This window comes from Ornithorhynchus anatinus, chromosome 17 (assembly GCF_004115215.2).
Source record: "Ornithorhynchus anatinus isolate Pmale09 chromosome 17, mOrnAna1.pri.v4, whole genome shotgun sequence".
Taxonomy (NCBI): Eukaryota; Metazoa; Chordata; class Mammalia; order Monotremata; family Ornithorhynchidae; genus Ornithorhynchus; species Ornithorhynchus anatinus.
In genome coordinates this window covers 36,525,175-36,552,445 of record NC_041744.1, presented here as the reverse complement: position 1 = coordinate 36,552,445, position 27,271 = coordinate 36,525,175, and the positions used below count along the sequence as shown (strand labels likewise).

The 27,271-nt window shown below is 50.2% G+C and overlaps 1 protein-coding gene and 1 non-coding gene across 3 annotated transcripts; one reads left to right on the top strand and one right to left on the bottom strand.

Annotated features, from left to right (window-relative positions):
* Window positions 1-9,442: 9,442 nt before the first annotated feature.
* Window positions 9,443-9,580, top strand: LOC114818068. The gene has a single exon (XR_003765889.1). It is a non-coding gene; the product is annotated as a small nucleolar RNA SNORA7 (small nucleolar RNA).
* A 2,078-nt stretch (window positions 9,581-11,658) lies between these two features.
* On the bottom strand, window positions 11,659-18,996 carry C17H3orf85 (chromosome 17 C3orf85 homolog). 2 transcript variants are annotated; one of them, XR_003765579.2, is made up of 5 exons: window positions 18,957-18,996; window positions 18,805-18,857; window positions 17,020-17,153; window positions 14,002-14,087; window positions 11,659-13,236 (listed from the first exon to the last, which is right to left on the bottom strand). XR_003765579.2 is itself a non-coding variant. In XM_029081750.2 (4 exons), exons 1-4 carry the CDS (start codon window positions 18,875-18,877, stop codon window positions 13,218-13,220), a joined length of 312 nt encoding a protein of 103 aa, XP_028937583.1. In that variant the 5' UTR covers window positions 18,878-18,926; the 3' UTR covers window positions 11,659-13,217. The 2 variants fall into 2 exon arrangements, 1 of the variants encoding a protein (XP_028937583.1); XM_029081750.2 differs by lacking the exon at window positions 18,957-18,996 and having other exon boundaries at window positions 18,805-18,926.
* Window positions 18,997-27,271: the final 8,275 nt, after the last annotated feature.

Below are 27,271 nucleotides of genomic sequence, written 5' to 3'. Positions count from 1 at the left end.
TACTCTCCATGGAGATGGGACCCCTCCGGTTCCAGTCTCCCTTCCCCCCTTTTCCTCCTTCACCCTTCTCTCTCACCCGTTCCTTTGGCCTCCCCAAGCAATTTCTTCCTCTCTCACTCTCCAAAGGCATTGAGAGCCCCTTGCCAAACTGGGATCCTAGTTGTCCCTGCTCCAAGATGGATGCCCCCCGCCCACCCCCCTCCAGACATCCCCTGGTCCTCAGCTCCACCATGACCGAACCCTGGCTCTGACCCCTGACCCCTGGAGGCCGGCAGAGGTCAATCAGTCCAATGCATTGAGTGCTTACCGTGTGCAGAGGACTGTACTAAGCGCAGAGGACTGTACTAAGTGCTTGGGAGGGTAGAATAGAACAACGAGGAGGTCCAGACTCAGGCCTATTAGTCCTCCTACCACTAAGATCTGGGCCCCGTCATCCTGAGGTGGCAGCCAGCCCAAGATGGCGGACCCCAGCGGGCCCCATCAGGAGGAGCGATGGGTTCTAACGGTGGTGACCTCTGATTGACTGTGGGAGCCACCCAGCAACCAAGGAACGCGGAGGAACTGGGCCTACGGGACTGTCGGCGGGAAGGATGAGGGGCTCGGGATGTCCCGCCAGTGGAGGAGAAGGGTGAACGGGCAAAGATAAAAGTGATAATAATAACTGAGGTAGTCATTCGGCACTAACCACGTGCCAAGCACTGTACTAAGCTCAGGGATGAAGACGAGCAAGTCGGGTTGGACACAGGCCCCCTCCGAAACGGGGCTCGCAGTCTCAATCCCCATTTTTCCGATGGGTAAACAGGCACGGATAAGTGAAGTGACTTGCTCAAGGTCACACAGGCAGACGAGTGACAGAGCCAGGACTGACTCCCGGGCCCGCGCTCTATCCACTGGGCCACACGGCACCTGGACCTATGGACAAGCGCTGGGATCTTCTTGGAGGGAGCGGGAATGAAACTACTTGAGCCTTTCAGGAGAGATGGAAAATGTACGGGCAAAAGGCAGGCGAGCGGTGAGACTGAAAGGGCCGGGGATCTTGAAAAAGAAAAGACCGAGAGGGGAGAGACCGGATAGCCCCCCAAACGTGGAGGGCATAGGCACAGCAAATCCAGAACCCCACCATCACGAGGCCTCTACTGAAACCGGAAGCATGAAGGTTCCAGACCAAGCAAGCCAAAGGTATAATAATAATAATGTTGGTATTCGTTAAGCGCTTACTACGTGCAGAGCACTGTTCTAAGCGCTGGGGTAGACACAGGGGAATCGGGTTGCCCCACGTGGGGCTCACGGTCTTCATCCCCATTTTTCAGATGAGGGAACTGAGGCACAGAGAAGTGAAGTGACTTGCCCACAGTCGCACAGCGGACAAGTGGCAGGGCTGGGATTAGAACTCATGACCTCCGACTCCAAAGCCCAGGCTCTTTCCACTGAGCCACGCTGCTTCTCTAACGTATCCTCCTTACTGCTTCCTATTCCCAGGATCCAGTGGAGAGAGGGTTTAGGATACTTGGTTGATTAGCCATGCGGTGCCGTATCACGCTTTTTTTTTTTAAACGGTATTCGTTAAGTGCTCTTGCCTGGCGCTGTACTAAGCACTGGGCTAGATACGAGCTGATCAGGTTAGACGCAGTCAGCGTCCCGTATCGGGCTTCCGGTCTTAATCCCCATTTTACAGATGAGGTCACCGAGACACGGAGAAGTGAAGTGACTTGCCCAAGGCCACGTAGCAGCCAAGTGACAGAGCCAGGGCCGGCACCCAGGCCCTGCTGCCTCCCAGTTCCGAGTTCTATCCACTGGACCGCACCGCTTCACTCGGACCGGTAGCGCGAGGGATGGAGAGGAGAGCGTTGGTGACGTTGCCTGATTTCCACTTGATTGAGTGGAAATCCAGTTAATCAGTAGTATTTATTGAACACTTCCCACGTGCGGAGCGCTAAGTACCGGGGAGAGTCCGGTCCGATAAAGTGGCTATGCCTGATCCCTGCTCACAAGGAGCTCACAGTCCAGCAGGGGAAACAGACATGAAAATAAATCACAGAGAGGAGAAATGGCACAGTGCTGCGGGGCCGACGGCGGGGATGAATATCAAGGCTCAGACGATGCAGAAGAGTAGGGAAATTTAAGACTTTTGGGGGGGAAGTGCGTGATTTTAGCGGGGTTTCGAGGGTGGGGAGGCTGGTGGACTGTTAGATGTGAAGGGGGGGGATGAGGTTCAAGGCCCGAGAGAGGACGTGGGCAAGGTGGAGGGGGAGACGAGCTCGAGGCTCGGAGAGGAGGTTGGCGAGGAGCGAAGTGCGCGGGCTGGGATGGAGTGGGTACGGTAGCAAGGCGTAGTAGGAGAGGGAGAGCCGATGGAACGCTTTATAGTCTATCGTGAAGAGTTTCTCCGTGATGTGACGGAGAGCTCCATCTTGAAAGCCGAATACTGACCTCACTTTCTCCGATCCCCAAAATACGTGGCTGCCCCCGTCCTCCCCCAAATAGGTAAGGAAAGAGGTTGTTACTTGGTCACGCGCTGCTAGTTCGGGATTTAAGTGGATTTGCCAGCCTCTCTCGATTCCTCCCTTATCAAAATGATCGCCGAGTTCACTACTCTTTCGGGGGGGGGGGGGTTATGGTATTTCCTGAAGTGCTTACAGTATGCCAGGCATGGTACTAGGAGCTGGGTTTGATACAAACTAATCAGGAGAGACATATTTCGAGTCCCTAATGATATCTGTGGAGCGTTTCCTACGTGCCAGGCACGGTACCGAGTGCTGCGGTAAATGCAAAGAAATCGGGTTGGACACTTTTCCACAGTTTCAATCCCCATTTCACAGATGAGGGAACTGAGACACAGTGAAGTGAAGCGACTTTGCCGCGGTTTTACAGCTGATATGCCAACCCAGGGCCTCCTGACTTCCAGGCCCGTGCTCTACGCACTAGGCCAGGATGCTTCTCTAATAATAACTGTGCTGTTTGTAAGCGCTCTACTAGGTGCCGGGCACCGTACTAAGCGCCGGAGCGGATACGAACAAATCGGGATGGACACAATCCCCGTCCTACATGGGGCTCGCGGTCTTCATCCCCATTTATAGATGAGATACCGGAGGCCCAGAGAAGTGAAGCGACTAGTCCACTTCACTAATCCAGGTCCTTCTGACTCCCGGGCCCGGGCTCCATCCACTAGGCCACACGGCTAGCCGCGGCCTAGCCACGCAACCCGAGCCTTGGTTGGACCGCAGACGGGGCCGGGAGCCAGCCTGATCCTGGGTGGGAATGAATTAGCCAGTTAATTACCTACCCTCCGTGAACGGTGAATTATCCGCCGCTTATTATTCTGCTAATTATTTAAGAAGGAGCGGAAACAAATGGCTGTTAATTGGACTCTCCGGTTATACAAATCGGATTTTCTAGCTCATTACCGTGTTTACTTTTGTCTCCGCGTCTGCCGTTTCCCTTTCCTCCCTCTTCCCATCCGAGCGCAACCTAAATCTTACCACTTCAAAGAAAAAGATCGAGAAGGATTTTGCCACAGAGCATCTTTGGGGACCGTGACTGGAGTGACTCTTCCCCGTTCAAAGCCCGTCTCCTCCAAGAAGCCTTCCCTGACTAAGCCCCCCTTTCCCTTTCTCCCACTCCTTCTGCATCGCCCCGACTCGCTCCTTTTATTCATCCCCCCTCCCAGCCCCACGGTACTCACGTACATATCGAAAATTTATTCATATTAACGTCTGCCTCCTCCTCTAGACTACAAGTAGGCGGGGAATGTACCTGCTATACTGTTCTGTTGTCCTCCCCCAAGCGCTTAGTACAGTGCTTTGCACACAGTAAGCGCTCAGTAAATACAATTTTACTGACTCACTGACTGAGTGGTAATCTCAACCAGGGCAGATCTAAGTCCGAATACATCCTTTGGTATGCGTCCCCTTTTTCGCTTGCGGGGAGGACTCGATCCCTGCCCTAAGGGAGGTTACAGTCCACTGTGTGACGAGCACTGCGCTAAGTGCTCGGGAGAGGGCAATAAATTTAGCGGACACGTTCCTAGACCTCGGGGAGGTTAAAGTCTACTGTGTGACGAGCATTTTACGAGCAGCGCGGCTCAGCGGGAAGAGCCCGGGCTTGGGAGTCAGAGGCCGTGGGTTCTAATCCCGGCTCCGCCACTCGTCAGCTGTGTGGCCTTGGGCAAGTCACTTCGCTTCTCTGTGCCTCGGTTCCCTCATCTGTAAAATGGGGATGAAGTCCGTGAGCCCTACGTGGGACAACCTGATTACCTCGTATCTACCCCAGCGCTTAGAACAGTGCTCGGCACATAGTAAGCGCCTAACAGATACCAACGTTATTATTATTATTTTACTAAAGTGGGCAAATCACTTCCCTACACCGGGCCTCAGTTTTCTCATCTGTAGAATGGGGCGTGAGACTGTAAGACAGGAATTTTCCCCACCTCACTTGCTTCTGTCTACCCCAGCCCTTAGGACGGTGCTTGGTACATAGCAAGCGATTAGCAAATGCCGTAATTATCATCATTATTATTTATTATTAAGTCACTCTTCTTTCGGCAGGCTTCAGGCCCTGTGCGAGCATCTAGTTTGGCATTAGAGGAGTGAAGCGTACGGGCTGGAATAGAAGATAAGTAAGGGGAGACGGGAGAAGAAGAAATAACTGAGGCTCGTAAATAATGATATGGTGTGTGTTAAGCGCTTACTATGTGCCAGGCACCGTATTAAGCACTGGGGTAGACACCAGCTAATCAGGTAGGACACAGTGCGGAAGCAGCGTGGCTCGGTGGAAAGAGCCTGGGCTTCGGAGCCAGAGGTCATGGGTTCGACTCCCGGCTCTGCCACTTGGCAGTTGTGTGACTGTGGGCGAGTCACTTCACTGCTCTGTGCCTCAGTTACCTCGTCTGTAAAATGGGGATTAACCGCGAGCCTCACGTGGGACCACCCGATGACCCTGTATCTCCCCCAGCGCTTGGAACAGTGCTCGGCACATGGTAAGCGCTTAACAAATACCAACGTTACTATTACGGGGTCCCACAGCCTTCGTCCTCGTTTTACAGATGAAGTGACTGAGGCGCGGAGAAGTGAAGCGACTTGCCCGAGGTCACCCAGCAGCTGAGGGGCAGAGCCGGGATTAGAACCCAGGTCCTCTGACTCCCAGGCCCGTGCTCTTTCCACTAGGCCACGTTGCTTCTCTAAAGGCCAGCTGGAAAACTCCAAAGGATGTCACCTACGCCAGCGCTGAAGGAGGTTGGAGTAGGACTGGTCGTCGGCTTGATGGGAAATGGATTCCTCCTGGTGTTTCTCTGAGGTCACAAACCCCTTTTGGTTGCCCGTGTCTCCATGGTTACTGGCTATTCCTGTTATTTGCCCCCAGCTTCCATTCCTGGTTAACCAGGTTTTGCAGATTGAGTCCTAGGAGGATGCTCTAATAATAAATAACTACGATACTAGTTAGGCGCTTACTAGGTGCCAAGCCCTGGATTGGGATTTTCTCTCTATAAAGTGAACTGAGTACTGTCTGTTGTACTCTCCCAGGCACTAAGCACAATCCTTTGCACACGGTAAGCGCTCAATAAATACCGCTGAGTGAATGAATGTTCACCGGTGGCTGCCTAGCCCCTGGACAGGGAAGCAGTCGCACTTTTCAAAGGGTTTTTGTTTGGTGACAGTTGATTTCTCGGATTTTTCCGTGACTTTTCATTTAAAGATAATCATACTTATTGTCTTGTGCCTTCGAGTCGTCCCCGACCCATCGCGACCCCCCCCCCCCGGATACATCTCCCCCAGAAAGCCCCGCTCTCCATCTGCAATCGTCTGGTTGTGGATCCGGAGAGTTTTCCCGGTCAGAATCCGGAAATGGTTTCCCATTGCCGCCTTCCACGCAGTCAGCTCGAGTCTCCGCCCTCGACTCTCTCCCGTGCCGCTGCTGCCCGGCGCGGGTGAGTTTTGACTCGTGGCCGATGGCCTTCCGCTCGCCAGCCACTGCCCAGGCTAGGAATGGAATGGGTGTATCTCTGCTTCACTCTCCCTCCTATAGCCGGGACTGGTCGAGGACTGGAAACTCTCCGGGTGCGACTCTGAGAGGGGTAATAATATTTATCATCATATTAATAATAATAGTGGTATTTGCTGAACTCTTACTATGCGTCAGGCACTCATCTAACTGCCGGGGTAGTTATAAGATAATCAGGATGGACACGGTCCCCGTCCCACATGGAGCTCCCAGTCTAAATGGGAGGGAAGGGGATTTAATCCCCATTTTATATATGAGATAACTAAGGCACAGAGAAGTTGGGACTTGCCCAAGGTCACACAGCAGGCAAGTGGCAGAGCAGGGATCAAAACCGAGGTCCTCTGTCTGTCAATCATACCTATGGAGCTTTTACTGTGTGCGGAGCGTTGTAACTGAGCGCTTGGGAGAGTACCATATGATGATAAACCGACACGTTCCCTGCCCACAGTGTGCTTCCAGTCTAGAGGGGGAGACGGACATCTCTATCACACCCCGCTCCCGCGATCTCTCGGCAAGTCATTCGTTTCGATTGCCTAGAATTAGGTTCAAAATGTTTCCGGCGGGAGGAAGTGGCCAAAGCCAGGGGACGTTTGCCCACGGAGACGCTAGCTTTTCCCGGAATTCCCGACAGAGCCCGTTGAGGCAAGGTGACCACTAACGGCTGTCAGTTATACGGGACATCTGCACAGGTGCACACGCACACAGGCGATGTCCCCTCATTGTAGCCCTAAAATAAAGTTCCATGAAGCGGGGAATCCTGGACTAGCAGTACAGGCCAGTCTCTTCCCGCAGGAGAGACGATCAGAGAAGCGGCATGGCATAGCAGAGAGAACCCGGGCCTGGGAGTCGGAAGGTCAGGGGTTCTCATCCCGGCTCTGCCACGTGTCTGCTGTGTGAACTTGGGTAAATCACTTCACTTCTCTGGGCCTCAGTTAGCTCATCTGTAAAATGGGGGTTGAGACTGTGAGCCCCACTTGGGACAGTGACTAAGTCTGACCTGATTTGCTTGTATCCACCCCAGTGCTTAGTACAATGCCTGGCACATAGTAAGTGCTTAACAAATAGTAAAATTATCATTATTATCATTATTATTCCATGCACAACTTTGGTGTCTAAGCCCTCTAATTTAGGGAATCTGTCAGCCGGCAGCAAAGATACCATGTCTATTCCCTGGATCCAGTGTGAGAGGGATTTTTCTCTCTATAAATTCACCCTCACGCACACAAACACATAAACACAAGGATACCACCACTCCGTCAGCAGCAGCAGCAGCGTCCGCCAACTCAAAACTCCTCGTGGGCAGGGAATATGTCTGCTTATCGTTCTATTTTTCTCTCCCAAGTGCTTAGAGCAGTGCTCTGCACACGGTAAGCTCTCAGGAAATTCGATTGAACGATTGAATGAATGAATGAATCTGTCCCGGAGTCCCGGAGAGTTTTCCTTAGCCCCCAGGAAGAGGTGAACGTTCTAGCAGATGGGCCCCGCGATGGATCGCCGGCGAACGATCGAACTCCTCAGACGGATGGAAGCACTGCCTCCTCCGCTCCGCTTTGGTAATTCATTTTTTTCAGGAAGATGAAGCGCACGGCTTAACCCGGGGTCAGACTGAGTCCGGCACCGGGTAGATAAGTACGTGATCTCACCGGCGTTGATAAAGGGAGAATGATTTTCCACTGAGCATTGTACGTGTTCATTTATTTTCTCCTCAACTGACCCGAGAGCCATTGGATTCGGACGGGAAAAGAGGAAGCCCACGGGATCTAATGGTGGGCCCCTATGGATAATAATTATGGCACTTGCTAGAGCGCTTACTATGTTCCAAGCACTGTTCTAAACACTGGGGTAGATACAAGTTAATCAGGCTGGACACTGTCGCTGTCCCACATGGGGCATTTTACCCATTTTACGGTAAGTGAGGCACAGAGAAGTGAAATGACTCGCCCAGGGTCTCACAGCAGACACGTGGAGGAGCCGGGATTAGAAGACAGATCCTTCTGACTTCCGGGCCCGTGGTCCATCCATGCTGCTTCCCCGCCTTCTCTCGGCGATCCCAGGACCGCGAGACGTCATCGGGCAGGCTCCAGTCGGGAATAGACTGCAAGGGAAGCTCCCTCATCGGTGGAGAAACAGTGTTTCCTAGTGGAGACACCACGGGTCTGGGAGTCAGAGGAACTGGGTTCTAATCCCGGCTCTGCCGCTTGTCTCCTGTGCCACCTTGAGCAAGTCACTTCTCCGTGCCTCAGTTCCCTCATGTGCAAAATGGGGATTCAATACCCGTTCTTCTTTGCACTGAGACTGTGAGCCCCATGTGGGACCTGATGATCTATCTACCTCAGCGCTTACCTCAGCACATGGCTTGGCAGAGAGTAAGCGCTTAACCAATACCACCGTTATTATGATCAGCCCGGAGAGGGTTGGGGAATGGACCACTGGTTTCCCGATTAGGTGTCGGGGCAGGAAGGAAGACGGATGGGGAGCAGACTAGGTGACTAGTGACTAGGTGACTAGGAGACGCAGCAAGGCCGAGCGGAGAGAGCGCAGGCCTGGGAGTCAGAGGAACTGGGTTCTAATCCTGGGTCCGCCACGTGTCTGCCGTGTGACCTTGGGCAAGTCACTTCACTTCTCTCTGCCTCAGTTCCTTCATCTGTAAAATGGGAATTAAGAGTGTTAGCCCCTTGCGGGATGGGACTGTGTCCAACCTGGTTAAATTATCTCTCTCCCTCAGCACTTGGAACGGTGCTTAGTAAGTGCTTAACAAATACCATTATTAATTAATTAATTAAGGTCTCTCAGGAGGCTGTTCCAGGGGGAACATTTCACTTCCCTTGCCACCGTGTCAAAATCCAGAGAGGGAGGGTTATTCCCCGATTTCACCTTCACACTCAGCATCCTCTCCAAATTTTACTCTTCTCCTCCAGCTTTGCTCCGCTGGACTCTCCTTCCCTCCCCACCTTCCCAAACTTTTCTTTTTCTTCCTTGACTCCCATCCCTGACTCTCCCTCTCTCCCCTTTGAACCTGACCTGAATGCTTAGCCCTGGTTCGTACCTTCCAGGTGACCGTCACCATTCTTCAACAGGTCAATCACGTCGCTTTGCCAGAACACGGCTGCCGCGATTGACTGGGGTTGGCCTTGGACAGAAAGAGAAAGGACAAGAAATGGTTCCTGCCCTTGGGGATGTCATCCACCAATCCGTCGCATTTATTGAGCACCTATTAAGCACTGTATTAAGCACTTGGGAGAATACTTCAGAAGACCCTATCCAGGACCCTCAAGGGAGTCCCGATCTACCGTGGGGAGACCGGCAGACGTAAATTATTTACAAATGGTGGTTACAGAAGAAAGAACAGGGGTAATGCAAGCAACAACAAGGTGGTGAAAATGAAATAGATTAACAAATACATACATAAGTAGTGTATATAAATCAATAAATACTACTAAACTCTCCCCTCTCAGGGTCGCACCTGGAGAGTTTCCGGTTCTCTACCAGTCTCGGCTGCGGGAGGGAGAGTCAAGCAGAGACGTGCCCGTTCCATTCCTAGCTTGGTCAGTGGCTAGAGAGTGGAAGACGATCTGCTACAGGTCGAAACTCCCCCGTGCTGGGCAGCAGCGGCGTGGGAGAGAGTCGAGGGTGGAGACTCAACCACTTTCGTATTTTTACCAAGAAAACTCTATGAATCCACTGCCAGAACGTGAGAGATGTGTCCACGGAGTCGCTATGGGTCGGAAACCACTCGACGGCATCGGACAAGAGTAAACTCTGCATCCGTGTGTGTTGAGGATGAGTGGAAATGTTTGAGTTTTAAAGGAGGAAGTGCTCGGCATACCGGTAGGCGTTCAATAAATACCACCGATCGACTGATCGGTTGTTGGGCTGAGGAGGCTAGGGGAGCTGCATATTAAGCACTTGGGAGAGTGTAACAGCGTTAGGGGACTTAGCTCTGGCCCTCAAGAATCGGCCATTCTAGTGGAAGCGATATAGTAAAAGCCAGAAAGAGAAAGGGGCCGAAGACTGGGGCACTAACAAGGAGGCTCACATGAAATTCCAGTCAGGAAATGACATGAATTGGGAGCCAGGGTTATGGCTTGTTAATAATAATAACCGTGGCATTTGTTACTATACCAGGAACTGTACTAAGCGCTGGGGTAGATACAAGGTCATCGGGAGGGACACAGTCCCTGTCCCACTTGGGGCTCACAGTCTTCATCCCCATTCACAGAAGAGGTAACTGAGAGACAGAGAAGTTAAGTGACCTGCCCAAGGTCATAGAGCATTCAAGTGGCCGAGCCGGGATTACAAGCAAGGTCCTTCTGACTCCCAGGCCCATCCTCCTTCCACCAGGCCACGCTGTTTTCGGTCTCGTTCTCTGTCAGTCTCCTTTCCCTCCCCTTTTCTCCTCCCTGTCGGCTTGCAGCACCGTCCTCTCCTCTTGTCTCACTTTGGCTTCTGACGGACCCTTTAATAATAAGGATGATAATAATAGTAATAGTGGCGTGTGTAAAGAGCTCACTATATGCCAGGCACCGTACTAAACGCTGGGACGGATGAGAGCAAATTGGGTTGAACGCAGTCCCTTGATGAGGTAACTGAGGCCTAGAGAAGTGAAGTGACTTGCCCAAAGTCACAGAGAAGACAAATGGCAGAGGCAGGATCAGAACCCATGACCTTCTGACTCCCAGGCCCGTGCTCTATCTACTATGATGTGCTTTACCTATAGGTCTGCGAATTTAGGAGCGGTCTCCACGTGGTAAGTTTGGGTCTGGATTTGAATCGGAGGGTCGGGGGGAGGTGACCGTCAAAGCTGAAACTCAGCCGTGGCGCCGGAGTGGGCGGTAAATGCGTGAAGTCGACTTTGAGGAGAAATTTCAAGAAACAAGTTGAACCTGAATTTCTATTCCTGGCGCAACCAAAATTCCCCGGAAGGCCTCCTGCCGCCTCTCATTCTTCACTCCCAGCCACTGGACCTCCCTGCCCTCAATGTTGAATTCACAAGAACAGAAAATTTCCAGCCTTGAGAGTCAAGAGACCTGGGTTCTAATCCCAGTTCTGCCACTTGCCTGCTGTGTGACCTTGGGCAAGTTATCAGCTGCTCTGGGCTTCAGTTTCATCATCTGTAAAATGGGGATTCAATCCCTGTTCTCCCTCCTCCTAGGTTTGTGAACCCTATGTAGTGTAGGTTCTCCGTCAACCTCATTATCTTCTATCCTCCCCAGCACTTAGTACTGCATGTGGCATATAGTAAACATCTAACAAATGCCATTTCATTATTTTAATATCAGTATTATTGTTAATAAACGCTTAAATTATTATTATTATCATTAGTTCTTGGAGTAAATACAGTCAGCGTAGCCAGGAGTAACTGTTAATCCAGAAAGGCTTCCTGGAGGAGATGGATTTTTGAGTCTTTCATCTACCCATATGAAGTCAACTATTAAAGTACGTGGTAAACAAGATTTTACATACGTTTTCTTCTCTCCACTGTAAGATAAAGTATAAACTTTCCCCCAAACTCCTAGCTGAAGATCACTTTCCGAGAGGGGGAAGAAGTCCTACATAGGTCTCCAAAAGTGGCTGGAAAAGTAATTAGCTTTGTTTTCCAAGATTCTGATCAAAGATGGAGAGTCCTGCTGCTTTTGTCATGGTGACTGATGGAGTAACATATTTCACATTTAGATAATTTATTGCATTTTTACTTTCAAACTGCCTGCCAAGGCAGTTCCAATTTGGGATGTAATCTCCAAACATTTCTTTCTCTTTTTTCTTTTTCTTTTTTTTTTTTTTGCCTCTAATTTGAGAGATTCTGGCAATATCTCAGATTCAGATGGGTGGTTTGTATATTTAAGCAGTCGGTGCTAGATTGCTTTGAATAAAATTCATTCCGGTTGTCATCGTCATTGAAGATAATAGGAGGAGATATGTATTCTCTCCCCGGCTAGATTACCCCGGACATTTAAGATCAATCCGAGGAAACAAAATGAAATAAGTAAAATAAATAGACACGCGTGAAAACCCTGGGCTTCATTCATCCTATATGTCCAGCAGCCACTCTCGTGAAGTTATTTCGATCTAAATTATCGTGATGTAGTCCGTTGGTAGCGGGGAGAAAGTGTAAAACCAGGATTCGGGACAATTTTGGGTGGGGATCTTGGTTCTCCCGGAGACTCACAGTTACTTTGCCTCCATCTGCTTACATCGCTAATGAAATCTTCCGCGCGTCATCCCCATGGGCTTAGCAGGACGAGACAGTACATTTTCCCGCTTGGTCTCCTTCGCTCTGTCTACAGAATCTCTTCACACTCCACTGGGGAAGACGGGACGGAGGCAGAGAAAATGTCCCGACGGAACAGTGGGGTGGCTAAGGTCAGGGAACGTGAGCCACCATCAGTGACTGAATTGAGGAGTAAGAGCATCGTTCAGCTTAGGGCTAGAGGAACTCCCAGTTGGGCAGGTTTGGGGACTGGGGGAATCAACTTAGACTGGGAAGGTCTCAGACCGTGGTGGACGTTCACCACAGATCCTTCATCAGGGGATGGTTCTGGGATATTGAACCGGGCACGGAGTAAGCGCTCAATAAATACCGTGATGGATTGAGAGGAAACAGCATCCCAATGGGATAGTTTTTTTAAAAAATCGCAATTATTATTATTATCTTTTCCAGTGCCTAGTTCAGTGCCTGACACGTAGTAAGCACTATTAAAAAAATTCGTCTCAAATGAGGCTTAATCAGACGTCAGGGGTCTTGCAGCTTAGATTTTTAATTTCAACATTGGATAGGGATCTGCCGTTTGCTCGCTGTGTGACCTCGGGGAAGTCACTTAACTTCTCCGTGCCTCAGTTTCCTCATCTGTTACATGGGAAACAATGTCCGTTCTCTCTTTCCTTTAAGAATGGGAGCTCCGGGTGGGACAGGGACCAATCTGATCTGCCTGCAATTTATCTGTCCCAAGCTTTGTATTTGGTATACAATAAGCACTTCACACCTCTCCCGATTATTCGTTATTGTCTTTAGAAGACAGTTCTTCTAAGCAGGTGAGTGACCCATTCCTCCAAACTTTTGTCTCGAAGGTTATCTGGAAGGGAGCTGACTACGAAGAGCAGACACGGAAAGGGTCAAGGTAAAAATAATGATAATAATAAACTCTCTGGGCAGTTGTTTTTTTTTACAGAGCATCTTCTCGCCATTCAGCCGGGCGCCTGGGTTTCACAGCCCTCCAGTCCATTTAAGAGGTAATGTGGTCCCTAGAAAAGAAAAATCCCATCACGTTGGAACCGCCCAGGGGAATTCTGCATGTGGATGAGTTGAGTGGATTCCGGGGAAAGGGGGCGGGAACCTCATTTTACCGAGGGCAGGCCTACCTGGGGTGAACTCTCCCTGGGTCAGAGCTGGGGTGGCCCTGCTGAAACTCTCCCGAGCGCTTAGTACAGTGCTCCGCACACAGTAAGCGCTGAATAAGTATGATTGAATGAATGAAACCAGTGGGTGAATCAGTCCTCTCTATGTGTCCCTGCCCATCTCAGATTCTGGTGGGAGAAGGGGGGACGGAGTGGACAGAAGAACCCCAGAGAGTTAGAATCAGATGGTGGAAGCGGGCCTAGAGAGCAACTAGCCCTGGAACACAGGGCTCTTACCCCTTCCCCAGCAATAGACGTCCCCCCCTCCAATGTTTTGCTGGGTGCCGCCCCCTACTTCAGAGAAGCAGCGTGGCTCAGTGGAAAGAGCCCCGGCTTCGGAGTCGGAGGTCACGGGTTTGACTCCCAGCTCTGCCACTTGTCAGCTGTGTGAATGTGGGCAAGTCGCTTCACTTCTCTGGGCCTCAGTTCCCTCATCTGGAAAATGGGGATTAACTGTGAGCCTCACGGGGGACAACCTGATTACCCTGTATCTCCCCCAGCGCTTAGAACAGTGCTCTGCACATAGTAAGCGCTTAATAAATACCAACATTATTATTACTTCAGCCTCCCCGCCCAGCTTCCTGTATTGGAATTCCCCAAGGAGGAAGTTACCTGGAAGTTGAAGGATTCATGGAGGAAAAGTCCAGGGTCAGGTAGCCCAGAGTGCTACTGCTCACAGTTTCCCAGAATTCACTGACCTGCAACGAAAGGAAAGAAATCAAGGCCCCTTTTGAATGCAAAGGACTTTGGTTAGACTGGATTGTAAACCTGTTGTGGGCAGGGAATGTCCCTACCGACTCTGCTGCGTTGTACTCTCTCAAATCTTTAGCAGAGTGCTCTGCACGCGGTAAGAGCTCAATAAATTTCACGGATTGATTGACTGATATTGGGGTGCAGTCACCTCGTTGGATCCCCAGAAAGGCCAAGGAGGGTTTAGTTGGCTCATTTACCGTGCTTGGGTGGCAGTTTTTCTTCCCATCTATTATTCTCACTATTCTTATCATCATCAGCAGCACCGTCATTATATTCGTTAAATACTCCCTATTTACTGCTCTAAGTGCTGAGGTAGCTCCAAATTAATCAGGTCAAACAATCCCTGTCCCACATGGGGTTTACAGGACAGGTAGGAGGGAGGAGAAGCTTGGTCTAGTGAATAGAGCGCGGACCTGGCAGTCAGAAGGCTCTGGGTTCTAATTCCCGCTCTGCGGCATCTGCTGTGTGACTTTGGACAAGTCACTTCACTTCTCTGGGCCTCAGTTCCCTCGTCTGTAAAATGGGGATTGAGACTACGAGCCCCCTGTGGGACAGGGACTGTGTCCAACCCGACCGCCCCAGAGCTTAGTAGAGTGCTCGCCACATAGTAAGCACTTAGGAAATATCATTTAGAAAGGTATGTAATCCCCATCTTGCAGTTAAGGAACCTGACACGCAGAGAGGTTAAGTGACCTGCCCAAGGTCACACAGCAGACAAGTGGCAGATCTGAGATTAGAATAAGAACACAGGTCCTCTAATTCCCAGGCCTGGGCTCTTTCCATTAGGCCACGCTGCTTCTCATCTAGACGGCATGGTTTACTGGCGAGGGGACGGACTTGAGAGTCAGAGGACGTGGGCTCTAATCCCGGATCCGCCGCTCAGTTCCCTCATCTGTAAAACGGGGATGAAGACTGTGAGACCCCCGTGTAGGACACAGACTATATTGAGAGAGTGCAATATAAGTAAATTAAAGCCACCGAGGAACAGTTTCTGCTTGATGCAGAGGGGAATGGGGGACAATTTGCATTTTTGAGGAGTGGAGACGTCTCCTGGGTGACCTTGGGCAAGTCACTTAACTTCTCCGTGCCTCAGTTACCTCATCTGTAAAATGGGGATTAAGACTGTGAGCCTCACGTGGGACAACCTGATTACTTGTATCTACCCCGGCAATTAGAACGGTGCTTGGCACACAGTAAGCGCTTAACAAATAACACAGTTACTATTATCTAGAACAAAGAAGACTGAAATTTATTGAGAAGAGGGATCGTGTCTACCAACTCTTCGGTGCTGTAATCTCCCAAGCACTTACTTCAGTGCCCTGTACCCGGTAAACGCTCAATAGATATCACTGGTTGCTTGATCTACTGCTGGTCTCTCTCGAGTGCCGAATGATCCGCACTAGGAGGTGAAGAGATGAGGTTGAGAGTTGGGAGATGTTATTAGCAGGATCCACAATATCATCATGTTGGTATTTGTTAAGCGCTTACTATGTGCAGAGCACCGTTCTAAGCGCTGGGGTAGACACGGGGGAATGTCCACAGACACCTACAGGGTCATCTTTCTTACGGCATTTGTTAGATTTTTTGCTATGTCTCAGACACCGTGGTAAATAAAAGATAAGCGGGTCAGACATAATCCATCTCCCAAGTGGGGGGGGGGGTCGCAGTCTTAGTCCCCATTTTACAGATGGGATAACTGAGGCACGGAGACGTGAAGGGACTTGCCCAAAGTCTCCCAGCAGAAAAGTGGCTGAGCCAGAATTCGAACCCAGATCCTTCTGATTCCTGGGCCCGTGCTCTATCCACTTGGCCACGCTGCTGTTGTTTCAGACTGCTGCGTTCTGGGAAGGAGACACAGCCGACGAAGCTGAATAAAGATTTAGCGTGGCGAATGAGGGTGGACCAACCGGCTTGAAAATATAGAAATGATCTATAGACGAAGACCTACAGAATGTGAAGCTGGAAATTCATAATAATGTCGGTACTTGTTAAGCGCTTACTATGTGCAGAGCACTGTTCTAAGCGCTGGGCTAGATACAGGGTAGTCAGGTTGTCCCACGTGAGGCTCACAGTCTTCACCCCCCTTTTACAGATGAGGTAACTGAGGCACGGAGAAGCTAAGTGACTTGCCCACGGTCACACAGCTGCCAAGTGGCAGAGCTGGGATTCGAACCCACGCCTCTGACCCCCAAGCCCATGCTCTTTCCACTGAGCCACGCTGCTTCTCAGATGCCTCATTGCAACCAGCAGTCTTCCACCGCAAAAACTAAGCGGCAATCAGTATCCCCCTTCCACTGCACCCACTCCACCTTCGGACCTATAATGCTCATGTATATATCTGTTATTGATTTCTTTATACTCATGTCTCCCTCCCACTTTAGTCTGTAAGCTCCTGGTGGGAAGGGAACAAGTCTTTCAACTCTGTTACACTGTACGCTCCAAAGCTTTCAGTACAGTGCCACACGGTAAATATGACTGACGGATGGATGGATTGATTGGCGATTTGGGGATGAACACTTAAATCACTATTTTTCGGAGCGAGAACAGAGTTGAGATAAAAGAAAGCCACCTCTGCAAGAACCAGGCTGGATGGGGAGGCAAGGAAGAGCAGATTATTGAAATCCACAGACAATTCAAGCATCTCATTTTTAGCCAGATTTCCACCTCCCCCCCTTGAGAATTTTTGTCTTTACTAGGAGGATGTTTGATTGACTCATTTTCATCTCCGTCCTGTTCTCTTTCCGTAGGGACGATGCCAGGGAACACGAGTCGAGCCATCAGCTCCGCAGGGTCGGGCGGGTATGACATCCGATTTAGCCGCTCCCGTGACTGGACGAGAGAGACGTCGTGAGGCGAGAATGTACCAGATGCCAGTACCGGTTTGGCCAAGCTGTATCCCCATGAACTCCGGCTGAGAATCGGGTCCCAGGTGTCCTGAGAAAACATCTGTCTTTTGAGCTGCAGGAACTGATTGTCGGAGTCTTCTGCGAAGAGTGGGGCTCCACGCACGCCTATAAGGTAACATTCCAAACATGGCACCGTTCGCTAGTCCTTTAGAGGATTACTCTCCCCACCTTCGAAGCCTTATTGGAGGCCCGGCTCCTCCAAGAAGCCTTCCCTGACTTCTTTCCTCTTCTCCCACTCCCTTCTGCGTCGCCTTTTATTCAAGTCCCCTCCCAGGCCCACGGCACTAATGTCCCTATTTGTAATTGTCTATATTAACGTCTGCCTCCCCGTCTAGACTGGAAGCTCGTTGTGGGCAGGGAACGTGACTCCTTGTTGTTCTCTCGCACTCTCCCCAGAGCTTAGTTCGGTGCTCTGCACGCAGTAAGCGCTCAATAGATACGAGTGACCAACCGCAGACCTTCACTTCAGGGAGACTGGACTGCTCCTAAGTGAGCCGGTTGAACCTGGGCGTGAAAATCACCCTGCAATTCGGCGCTGGGAGGGTGAGCCAGATCGTCTAGTCAACCCCAAGGGGAAGCCCATTCTGCAGGGCAGATGACCTCGAGCCCCGCGTCGGGTGGCACGGACGACAGCAGTCATCGTCGTCGTCCTCCTTACGATCATCTGTTAGGCACTTACAGCGTGCCGAACGTCATGCTGAGCACCGGGGCAGACCTGACTTAGAAGATCAGACACAATCCCTCGACTTGTTCGTCCCAAGCGCTTGGTCCAGTGCTCTGCACATAGTAAGCGCTCAATCAATACTATTGAATGAATGAATGAATCCCTTCCCCATCCACGGTTCCCATTCTAATGGGAGGAAGAACAGGTAACATGCCCATTTTTACAGGTGAGGAAACCGAGGCACAGAAAATGAAATGACTTGCCCAAGGTCTCTCAGCAGGCAATAATAATTGCGGTATTAAGGGTTTTCTCTGTACCCAGCACTGTGCTAAGTGCTCGGGTAGCCACATGATAGTCAGGTCCCACACGGGGCTCACATCCTAAGTAGGGGGGAGAGCATGTCCTGAATCCCCATTTTTGCAGGTGAGGGAACTGAGGCCCAGAGAAGTGAAGTGACCAGCCTAGGGTCACACTGCAGCCAAGTGGTGGAGCCGGGATTTAATTCCATGTCCTCTGACTCCACTAGACCACACGGCCTCTTTCTATTAGGTCCCTTTCCTGCTGTGCGGCCTTGGGCAAGTCACTTCAATCCATCAGTCGATCGTATTTATTGAACACGTACTGTGTGCAGAACACTGTACTAGGTACATGGGAGAGGGCAATATAACCGAGTACAATATAACAGAATACAGTATAACCACTCTCTTGCTTCCACTTCCTCATCCGAAAAACGGGGGGTCAATACCAGTCTTTAGGCTGTGAACCCCTTGAGGGACAGGGACCTGGGTGGGATCTGATGATTTTATATCTGCTTCGGTGCTTAGTGCCAATATCAATCAATCATAGTATTTGAGTGCTTACTGTGCGCAGAGCACTGTACTAAGCATTTGGCAAGAGTCGGTCGCTACGATCCCCGCCCACCTAATATGCACCCAGTGAACATCACGTTTAATTTATCTATATTTTAAGTTTCCTCCGGGGTGTCTGAGTCCGACCGCCCCCGTGTTTCCGAATGGGCCCCGACAATTGCATTCGCCCGCAGAGGGAAGGGAGAAGGAGAACGTTCGATAGCAAGGAGAACGGAAATCTTACCGATAAGCAGCGCTGCCCAGAGTGCCACTTGAATCATTTCCCTGGCCATGATCCTGAATGGGAGAGAGAGCATTAATCCTCTTCATTCTGACCGGAAGAAACCTCGGAGGTTGACCCAACCCTCTCCCATGCATTAATCATTCACTGCGTACCTGGCAGACTCCGAGGAGAGAGGTCAGGGAAAGAAAGGGCCTCGTTCCCTCGTCCCTTTTATACGACCCCGGCGTCGGTCGCCCTTTGGACCTCGAGGAGGGTTATCTCCGGGCAGCTGGTTATTTATTCCTGTATTCCACTCCTCGGTCCCAGGAACCCGGAATGCAAAGTTCCACGACGGCCCCGTGACGCTCCGCGCTCTAAAATGTGAAGCTTCGCCATGCCCCGGTGACATTCCGTGCTCTTTCCGGATCCCGATTAGGGCAGGAGAGGTCATTTGCTTCCAGGCTCACGTTGGAGTTTGGGGGAAGAAGAGATGCTGCATCAAATATGTGGACATTTATGTCTGTCTTCCCCTCTAGACAGTAAGCTTGTTTGGGGCAGGGAACACGTCCGCTGATTCTATTGTACTCTCCCAAGCGCTCAGTACAGAGCTCTGCTTATAGAAAGTGCTCAATAAATACCATTCATTGACTGACTGATAATCTCCTGAGTGCTTAGTACGGCGCTCAGCACATAGCAAGTGCCCGATAAATACCACTGATTCATTGATTGATACTCTCCCAAGCACTTTGAATGGTTCTCTACACAAAGTAAGCACACAGTAAATACCACCGATTGATTTATGGATTGATACTCTCCCAAGTGCTTAGTACAGTGCTCTGCACGTAGTAGACTCAAAAAGAACCCCCACCATTGATGGATTGATTGAACCCGCGCCAGAGTTGCAGGCCGTGTTGATCCAGCAGCAGAGCCAAGGATTCTGAGAGGGGCACAAATTCTGGTCTCAGGGTTGGAAAGGTTTTGCCCCTTCCTGACATGTCCTCTCCTGCCCCTGAGACAGCAACAGTCAGTCAATCAGCCAGTAGTATTTACTGAGCGCTTACCGTGTGCAAAGCACCGGACTAGACGCTTGGGAGAATACCCTATAATGATAGACGCATTCCCCGCCCGCAACGAGCTAATGGTCTAGACATCTTGGAGCGAGCCTCTTCATTTGCCTCTTTCCCCGACTAGAAGCATCTCCCTGACCCCCAAAGAGATCCCCAAAAACCCCCCAGCCCTGGGTATTTCTTGGCCTCTTCCTCCCGGGTTTTGGTTTCGTTTTTCGAAACTCTGACAGAGCGGAGGGTGGAGCTGGAGAGAGTCATGGAAGAATAGACAGAGGCCGGCATTGAGAAGGAAGCCAGGCGTGAGTCCTGTGGGCAGAACAGGTGTTGACACTCTGCTCAGATTGCAAGCCCCATGGGGGAAGAGGGACCGTGTCCAACTTGGTGATGTTCTCCTAAACCAGCGCTTAGTAATAATAATCGGAGTATTTGTCGTGGGTTCTAATCTCTGCTCTGCCACTGGTTTGCTGGGTGACGATAATAACAATGCTTCTACTACTAATAATGTTGGTATCTGTTAAGCGCTTACTATGTGCCGAGCACTGTTCTAAGCGCTGGGGTAGACACCGGGGGGATCAGGTTGTCCCACGTGGGGCTCACAGTCTTCATCCCCATTTTACAGATGGGGTAACTGAGGCACCGAGAAGTGAAGTGACTTGCCCAAAGTCACCCAGCTGACGAGTGGCCGGGCCGGGATTCGAACCCATGACCTCTGACTCCAAAGCCCGTGCTCTTTCCACTGAGCCACGCTGCTTCTCCAGTGACGATGGAGCAAGTCACTGCACCTCTCTGGTCCACGGTTACCACGTCTGTAAAATGGGGATTGGACTGTGAGCCCCGTGTGGGACGGGGGGGGGTGTCCAACCCAACCAAATAGCCACCCCAGCACTTAGTACAGTGTCTGGCACATAGGAAGTGCTTAACACATGTCATTATTATCCCTCTAGACTGTAAGATCTCGCGGGAAGGAAATGTGTCTGTTCACTGTTATATTGTACTCTCTTGAGTGTTTAGTACAGTGCTCTGCACAAAGTAAGCACTTAAAAAATGTGATTGAATGAATGAATGAATAAGACATGCTTTTAAACACATAGTAAGCACTTAACACTTACTATCATCATCATCTTCAGGATTTAAATGATTGACAGAGCTGAAGCAGTGTACAGTGTAGGCCCTCAGAAAGATATTAATAATAATAATAATGGTATTTGTTAAGCATTTACTATGCGCCAAGCACTGTTCGAGGTGCTGGGGTGGATACAAGGTAATCAGGCCGAACACCATCCCTGTCAACACAGGCCTCACTGTCTTAATCTCCATTTTCCGGATGAAATAACTGAGGCTCGGAGAAGTGAAGTGACTTGCCCAAGGTCACACATCTCCCCCGAGGGAGAAGCAGTCAGCTGGTTGTGCTCAAAACCTGCCTACTCAGGGTCTTGAGTGGCCCCTGCACACCTTCAGATCTAGTATTTCTTTTAAATTTTTAACGGCTAACCCTGCTCTGCTTCCGTCCCTTCATTTGAGAGTCACGATGTGGAAGCTGGGTCAGTTTGTGCCAAGGCCGGGAGGGGAAACGGCTGGATCCGGCGACAGGGAAGGGGACTGGGGAACCCAGACTTACACAGAGGCCCCATCCGACATCGTCACGTTAATCGGCCGATGGTATTTTTTGAGCGCTTCCTGTGTGCCGCCGTGTACTGTGCGCTGCTTGTTGGCGATTATATTTTGTCGGCCAGGCGGCCGTGGCAGCGCGTTTGGAAAACGATTTTTAAAGGAAGATGGTGCTGTCACCAGATGGGAATGAGAATTAGGAGAGGATAAGGGGGAATCTGTGTTCATTTAAGAACAGGGAGCCATCTGTGTCAAACTGGATCAAAAGGCAAGGATCATTACTGTGACGCTCTTCACAATCTCTTCCATAAATGCCCTCTAAACTGTAAATCTGTGGTGGGCAGGGAACATGAATACAAACTCTGTTATAGTGTACTCTGTGAAGTGCTTAGCTCAGTGCTCTGCACCCAGTAAGCACTTGATAAATATGATTGATTGACTGATTTGGGCCTCAAGGCCTGAATTGACAAACTGCTCAGAGAAACAGCGTGGCCTAGTAGCAAAAATCTAGGCCTGAGGGTCAGGAGACCTGGGTTCTCATCCCGGCTCTGCCACTCACCTGCCTTGGGAGAGCCACTTGATTTCTCTGCGTCTCAGTTTTTCTCATCTGTAATATGGGGATTAATGCAAGCGTGGCTCAGTGGAAAGAGCACGGGCTTTGGAGTCCGAGGTCATGAGTTCGAATCCCAGCTCTGCCACTTGTCAGCTGCGTGACCGTGGGCCAGTCACTTAACTTCTCTGTGCCTCAGTTACCTCATCTGTAAAATGGGGATTAAGACCGTGAGCCCCACGTGGGACATCCTGCTTCCCCTGTGTCTACCCCAGCGCTTAGAACAGTGCTCGGCACACAGTAAGCGCCTAACAAATACCAACATTATTATTATTATTAGACTATGACTTGCCCGATTATTCTTTACCTGAGCCCTTACTTAAAACAGTATTTGGCCAAGTAAGCATTTGACAAATCCCAGCATTTTCCATCATGTGAGCTAGAGATCTCAGTTTTGCTGAGAGGAAAACCCGCATATCCTTCCTGAATTTGTTATCTTAACACTTCAGGTGTCTTTCTGACAAGAGACCAGCCATGTGAATTCAGCAGTGTCCCCAGAAGAAGGTTCATAGGGAAGTAAACTGAGAAAACTTCAAACAGGTCATGAGAATCACGTCACCACCCTGAAATTTGAGGAAAAATTTCTGGACTCTCAAAAACTCATTCATTCATTAAATCATATTTGTGGAGCACATACTGTGTGCAGAGCGCTGTACTCTGCACCGTGGCTCAGTGGAAAGAGCATGAGCTTAGGAGTCAGAGGTCATGGGTTCTAATGCCGCCTCCGCCACCTGTCAGCTGTGTGACTTTGGGCAAGTCCCTTGGCTTCTCGGTACCTCAGTTACCTCATCTGTAAAATGGGGATTAAGACTGTGAACCCCAAGCGGGACAACCTGATTACCCTGTATCTACCCCAGCGCTTAGAACAGTGCTTGGCACATCGTAAGTGCTTAACAGATACCAACATTATTATTACTAAGTGCTTGGAAGCGTGCAATATAACAATGAACAGACACGTTCCCCATCCCAAAACAAGCTTACAGTTTAGAGGGGCAGACAGACATTACGAGACATAAATAAATTACAGATATGTACATTAGTGCTGGGGGGCTGGGAGGGGACATGAATAAAGGGAGCAAGTGAGGGCGATGCAGAAGGGAGTGGGAGAAGAGGAAAGGAGGGCTTAGGGAAGGCCTCTTGGAGGAGATGTGCCTTCAATAAGGCTTTGAAGTGGTCGAGAGTAATTGTTGGACCCGTGTCCGGGTTTGAAGCAGGTTCGTCTCCTGTAAGGAGACTGTAAGCCTCCCGAAGGTGGGCACTCTCTCTTTTTCTTCTTCAGCAAATACCCCCAATGCCTCCCAAAGTGTTTTTCACGAAAGCACTTAGCAAAGGCACTTGATGAGGTTGTCTGTCTTTAAGACATCTTCCTACCGCTCTGTAACTATTGAGTTTTTTCCTGGGTGGGGTAGCTATTTAGACAATTTTTTCAATGATATTTGTAAGAATGAAGGTATTAGGTGCCAGTCACTGACCCAAGCGCTGTGGCGGATACGTGCAAATCAAGCTGGACACAGTCCTTGTCCTGTGTGGGGCTCACGGTCTCAAACTCCATTTTACATGAGGTAACTGAGGTCCAGAGCAGTGAAGTGACTTGCACAGGGACACGCGGCAAACACGTGGTAGAGCTGGGATTAGAACCCGTGACCTTCTGATTCCCAGGACTGTGGTCTTTCCACTAGGCCATGCTGCACTTACTGTGTGCCAGACACTGAATAAAATGCTAGGGTAGATGTGATACAAGGTAATAGGGCTGGACACAGTCTCCGTCCCACATTGGTTGCGGAGTCTTAACCCCCATTTTACAGATGAAGTAACTGAGGCCCAGAGAAATGAAGTGACTCGCCCAAGATCACACAGCAGGCAAATGGCAGAGCCAGGATTCAACATCCTCTGACCCCAGGCTCGTGCTCTCGGACATGGACTGTTTCCTACCTGATTAGCTTGTGTCTACTGCAGTGCTTAGAAAAGTATCTGGCACATAGTAACTGCTTAATAAATACCACTTTTAAAAAAGGGTTTATGCAGCCGGTTGACATATTCTGCTGGCTACTGAGGCTTGGGGTGAGCTCTTTCATGGCTACCTCTGAATTACACTGAATGATCAGAAACCGATGAGCTTTGACAAATAGTGAACACCAGCCCAGCGCAAGCTAAAGAACACAAAACCCACCCAGCTCACTCTGCTTATCACAATCTTTCCCCCGCCCTTGACCCCAAAAAGTTTTCCTAGCTAAAAGCAGAACTAGCCCAAGCCAGCAATTTGGAAGATTCAGTGCACTGGGAAGTTGACTAGTTCTCCTTAGAAATTGGATTTGGTCTCACAGTGAGTCAGTCCTGAGGGGAACTTTGCCGACTGCGATGGCTTTTTTGAATATAAAGGACAACTGTACATAAAGGCCAAATGAAGCCAAATCTGACGCCTGGGCGTAGAGTGACAGTGGCAGATCAGAAGAGCTGGTGTGACCTATCAGGAATGGAAGGGCTCCTAGAATCTACACGTTGCATGGAATTCAGAGCAGCAGCTTGGCCTGGTGGAGGGGAGGAAGGAGAGGACGAGAAGGGGATAGAGGACGAGAGGCAGGAATGGGAGGAGCAGGGGATGAGGATGAGGAGGATGATATTATTTAAGCACTTACTACGTGTCGAGCACTGTTCTAAACCCTGGGGTAGGTACAAGCTAATTGGATTGGACACAGTCAAAATTCACAGATGAGGTAATGGAGGCACAGAGAGGTAAAGTCCCACAGTAGCTAAGTGGCTGAGGAGGACGAGGAGAAAGAGGATGAGAGGGAGAAGGGTGAAGAGGAGGGGAGGAGGGGAGGAGAAAGGCAGTGAGGAAGAAGGAGGATGTGAAGAGGAAATGGGAAGAGGAAGAGGATGAGAGAGAGGAGGAGGAAGAAGGGAGGAGGAGGGAATGAAGATGTCAAGGAGGAGAAAGGATGAAAAGGGGAAGTGGGAGGAAAAAGAGGAGGAAGAGGATGAGGGGGAGGAAGAGGAGATGAGAAAGTCAAGGAGGAGAAAGATGATAAAGGAAAGTGGGAGGAAGAGGAGGAGGAACAGAATGAGAGGGAGGAGGAGGGAATGAGGAAGATAAGGAGGAGGAAGAGGAGGAAAAGGGGGACTGGGAAGAGGGGGAGGAGGAAAGGATGAGGAGAACAAGGAGGAGGAAGAGGATGAGGATACTATTATCACTGTTACTATTATTATGAATCTCACATTGCCTAATCAGAGAAAATCTCCTCTCCAGTCCCCCGAGGTAAGGAGCAGCTGTCACTGGCATATAGACAAGTGGATTTTTCCAGCACCAGTACAACATACCCAGAAACTGATTTCGAACCATCACAGCCGCTGGCTAACCCTCCCCACCCACCCACCCCAGTCACCGTCCTCTCCACCGTCTCCTGTCTCTCGCGTGGCTCTGGGAAGGATCTGAACACACTGTTCCACCAGCTTTAGAAGCCAGTTGGTTGGTTACTCAATCGCTCCACTGCATTTATTGAGCACTTTCTGTACGCAGAGCACTGTACTAAGCACTTGGGAGAGCACGAAATACCAGAGTCTTGTCAGGTTACTCTGATAAAACAAGGCTCCTCACCCTCATTCATTCATTCATTCATTCAATAGTATTTATTGAGCGCTTACTATGTGCAGAGCACTGTACTAAGCGCTTGGAATGTACAAATCGGTAACAGATACAGTCCCTGCCCTTTGACGGGTTTACGGTCTAATCGGGGAAGCAGCATGACCTAGTGGAAAGAAAGGGGCCCGGTAGTCAAGAGGCACTGGATTCTAATTCTGACTCTGCCACTGCCTGCTATGTGACCTCGGGCAAGTAACATACTTTTCTGTGCCTCAGTTTCCTCATCTGTAAAATGGGGATTAAGACTGTGAGTTCCAGGTGGGACAGGGACTGTGTCCAATCAGATTAGCTTGTATCAACACCGGCCTTTAGTACAGTGCCTGGCATATAGTAAGCACTTCGTATAACAAATGTCATAAAAAAAATTACCATCACCTCCCCCCGCAAAAAAACCAAAATCAACCAACTCTGTGGCCAAGGGGGAGAGGGTCAGAGTTCCGGAAAATGAAAGCGAGTTGATACTCTTTGACCCGTTCACCTCTGGACTCACATAAGTCACCTGGAGAGATCGTTAGCTGAGAATAGCGTGGACCTGGCCACCTTGTCGAAGCAGCTCTGCCCCTTGACCAATTTGTGAAAACCTATTTTGGGCCAGGGACAATCCCGGCGCAGATGACCCAAAACATCCTAGGGCAAATCTCATCCCTGAAATTGGACTCATAGCCCTCCTTTTCACCGCATGAGGCCCCACAGATCCTTGGAGACGATTTGGAAAGACTCTTTCCCAGAAACAGAGACTCCACAAGGTACCCACGGGAAGCAGAGGCTTAGGAAGGACTGGGAAAATCCGTAGACGGCAGGCTCCTCATTCCCACCCAGGATAGGGCAAGGCTTAGGGGTTGGCACCAGATGAAGGTGCAGGGTCTGCAGGGGAGAGAGCAGGGAGTCTGAACACCCCTCAGAAACCCCCCAAATCAAATGATAACTGGTTTTTATTACTGGCGTGGATTCAACAGTATTCACTCAGAGAACGAGGGTCAGCAGGGGGAGCTCCAGGTTGGGAGTGGAAATACCACGGCTCCCATTTTATTCGTGCATTTATTCAGTCGTGTTTATTGAGCAGGTACTAAGCGCTTGGGAGAGTTGGCTACAACAACAAGTATAATACAACAGCAACTCCCCTGGTCCTACAGAGCCCTATTCCACCCTCACCACCCCAAAGCCACCGGCCCCGCTCCCCGTTGCCTCCCTGCCCCTATTTCTCAGCCAAGGGGGGGACATCCCTGGATCAGCTCAGCCTGCACTGTGTCGTTCAGTCAATCCATGGCATTTATTGAGGGCGTACTGGGTGCAGAGCACTGTACTAAGCGCTCGGGAGGGTACGATATAACCATAAACGGTCCTATCGTCTGTCCAGAACGGGCTTACGGTCTAGAGGAGGTAGAGAGACATAAATATAAAGAAATAAATGACAGATATGTACATAGTTGCTGGGGGGGTCGAAAGGGGGGGTGAACAAACGGAGCAAGTCAGGGCGACACAGAAAGGAGAGGGAGAAGAGGAAAGGGGCCTTAGTCAGGGAAGGCCTCTCGGAGGAGATGGGGCCCTCAATAAGCAGAAGGA

Bases quoted from the DNA above. Each gene is read 5' to 3' on its own strand.
- C17H3orf85 (XM_029081750.2), bottom strand. From the start codon at position 18,877: ATGCTCTCTCTCCCATTCAGGATCATGGCCAGGGAAATGATTCAAGTG. The intron at 17,154-18,804 runs GTAAGATTTCCG...GTTACCTTATAG, and splicing joins CTGGGCAGCGCTGCTTATCG to GCGTGCGTGGAGCCCCACTC. The intron at 14,088-17,019 runs GTACTGGCATCT...CTTTCGTTGCAG, and splicing joins GATACAGCTTGGCCAAACCG to GTCAGTGAATTCTGGGAAAC.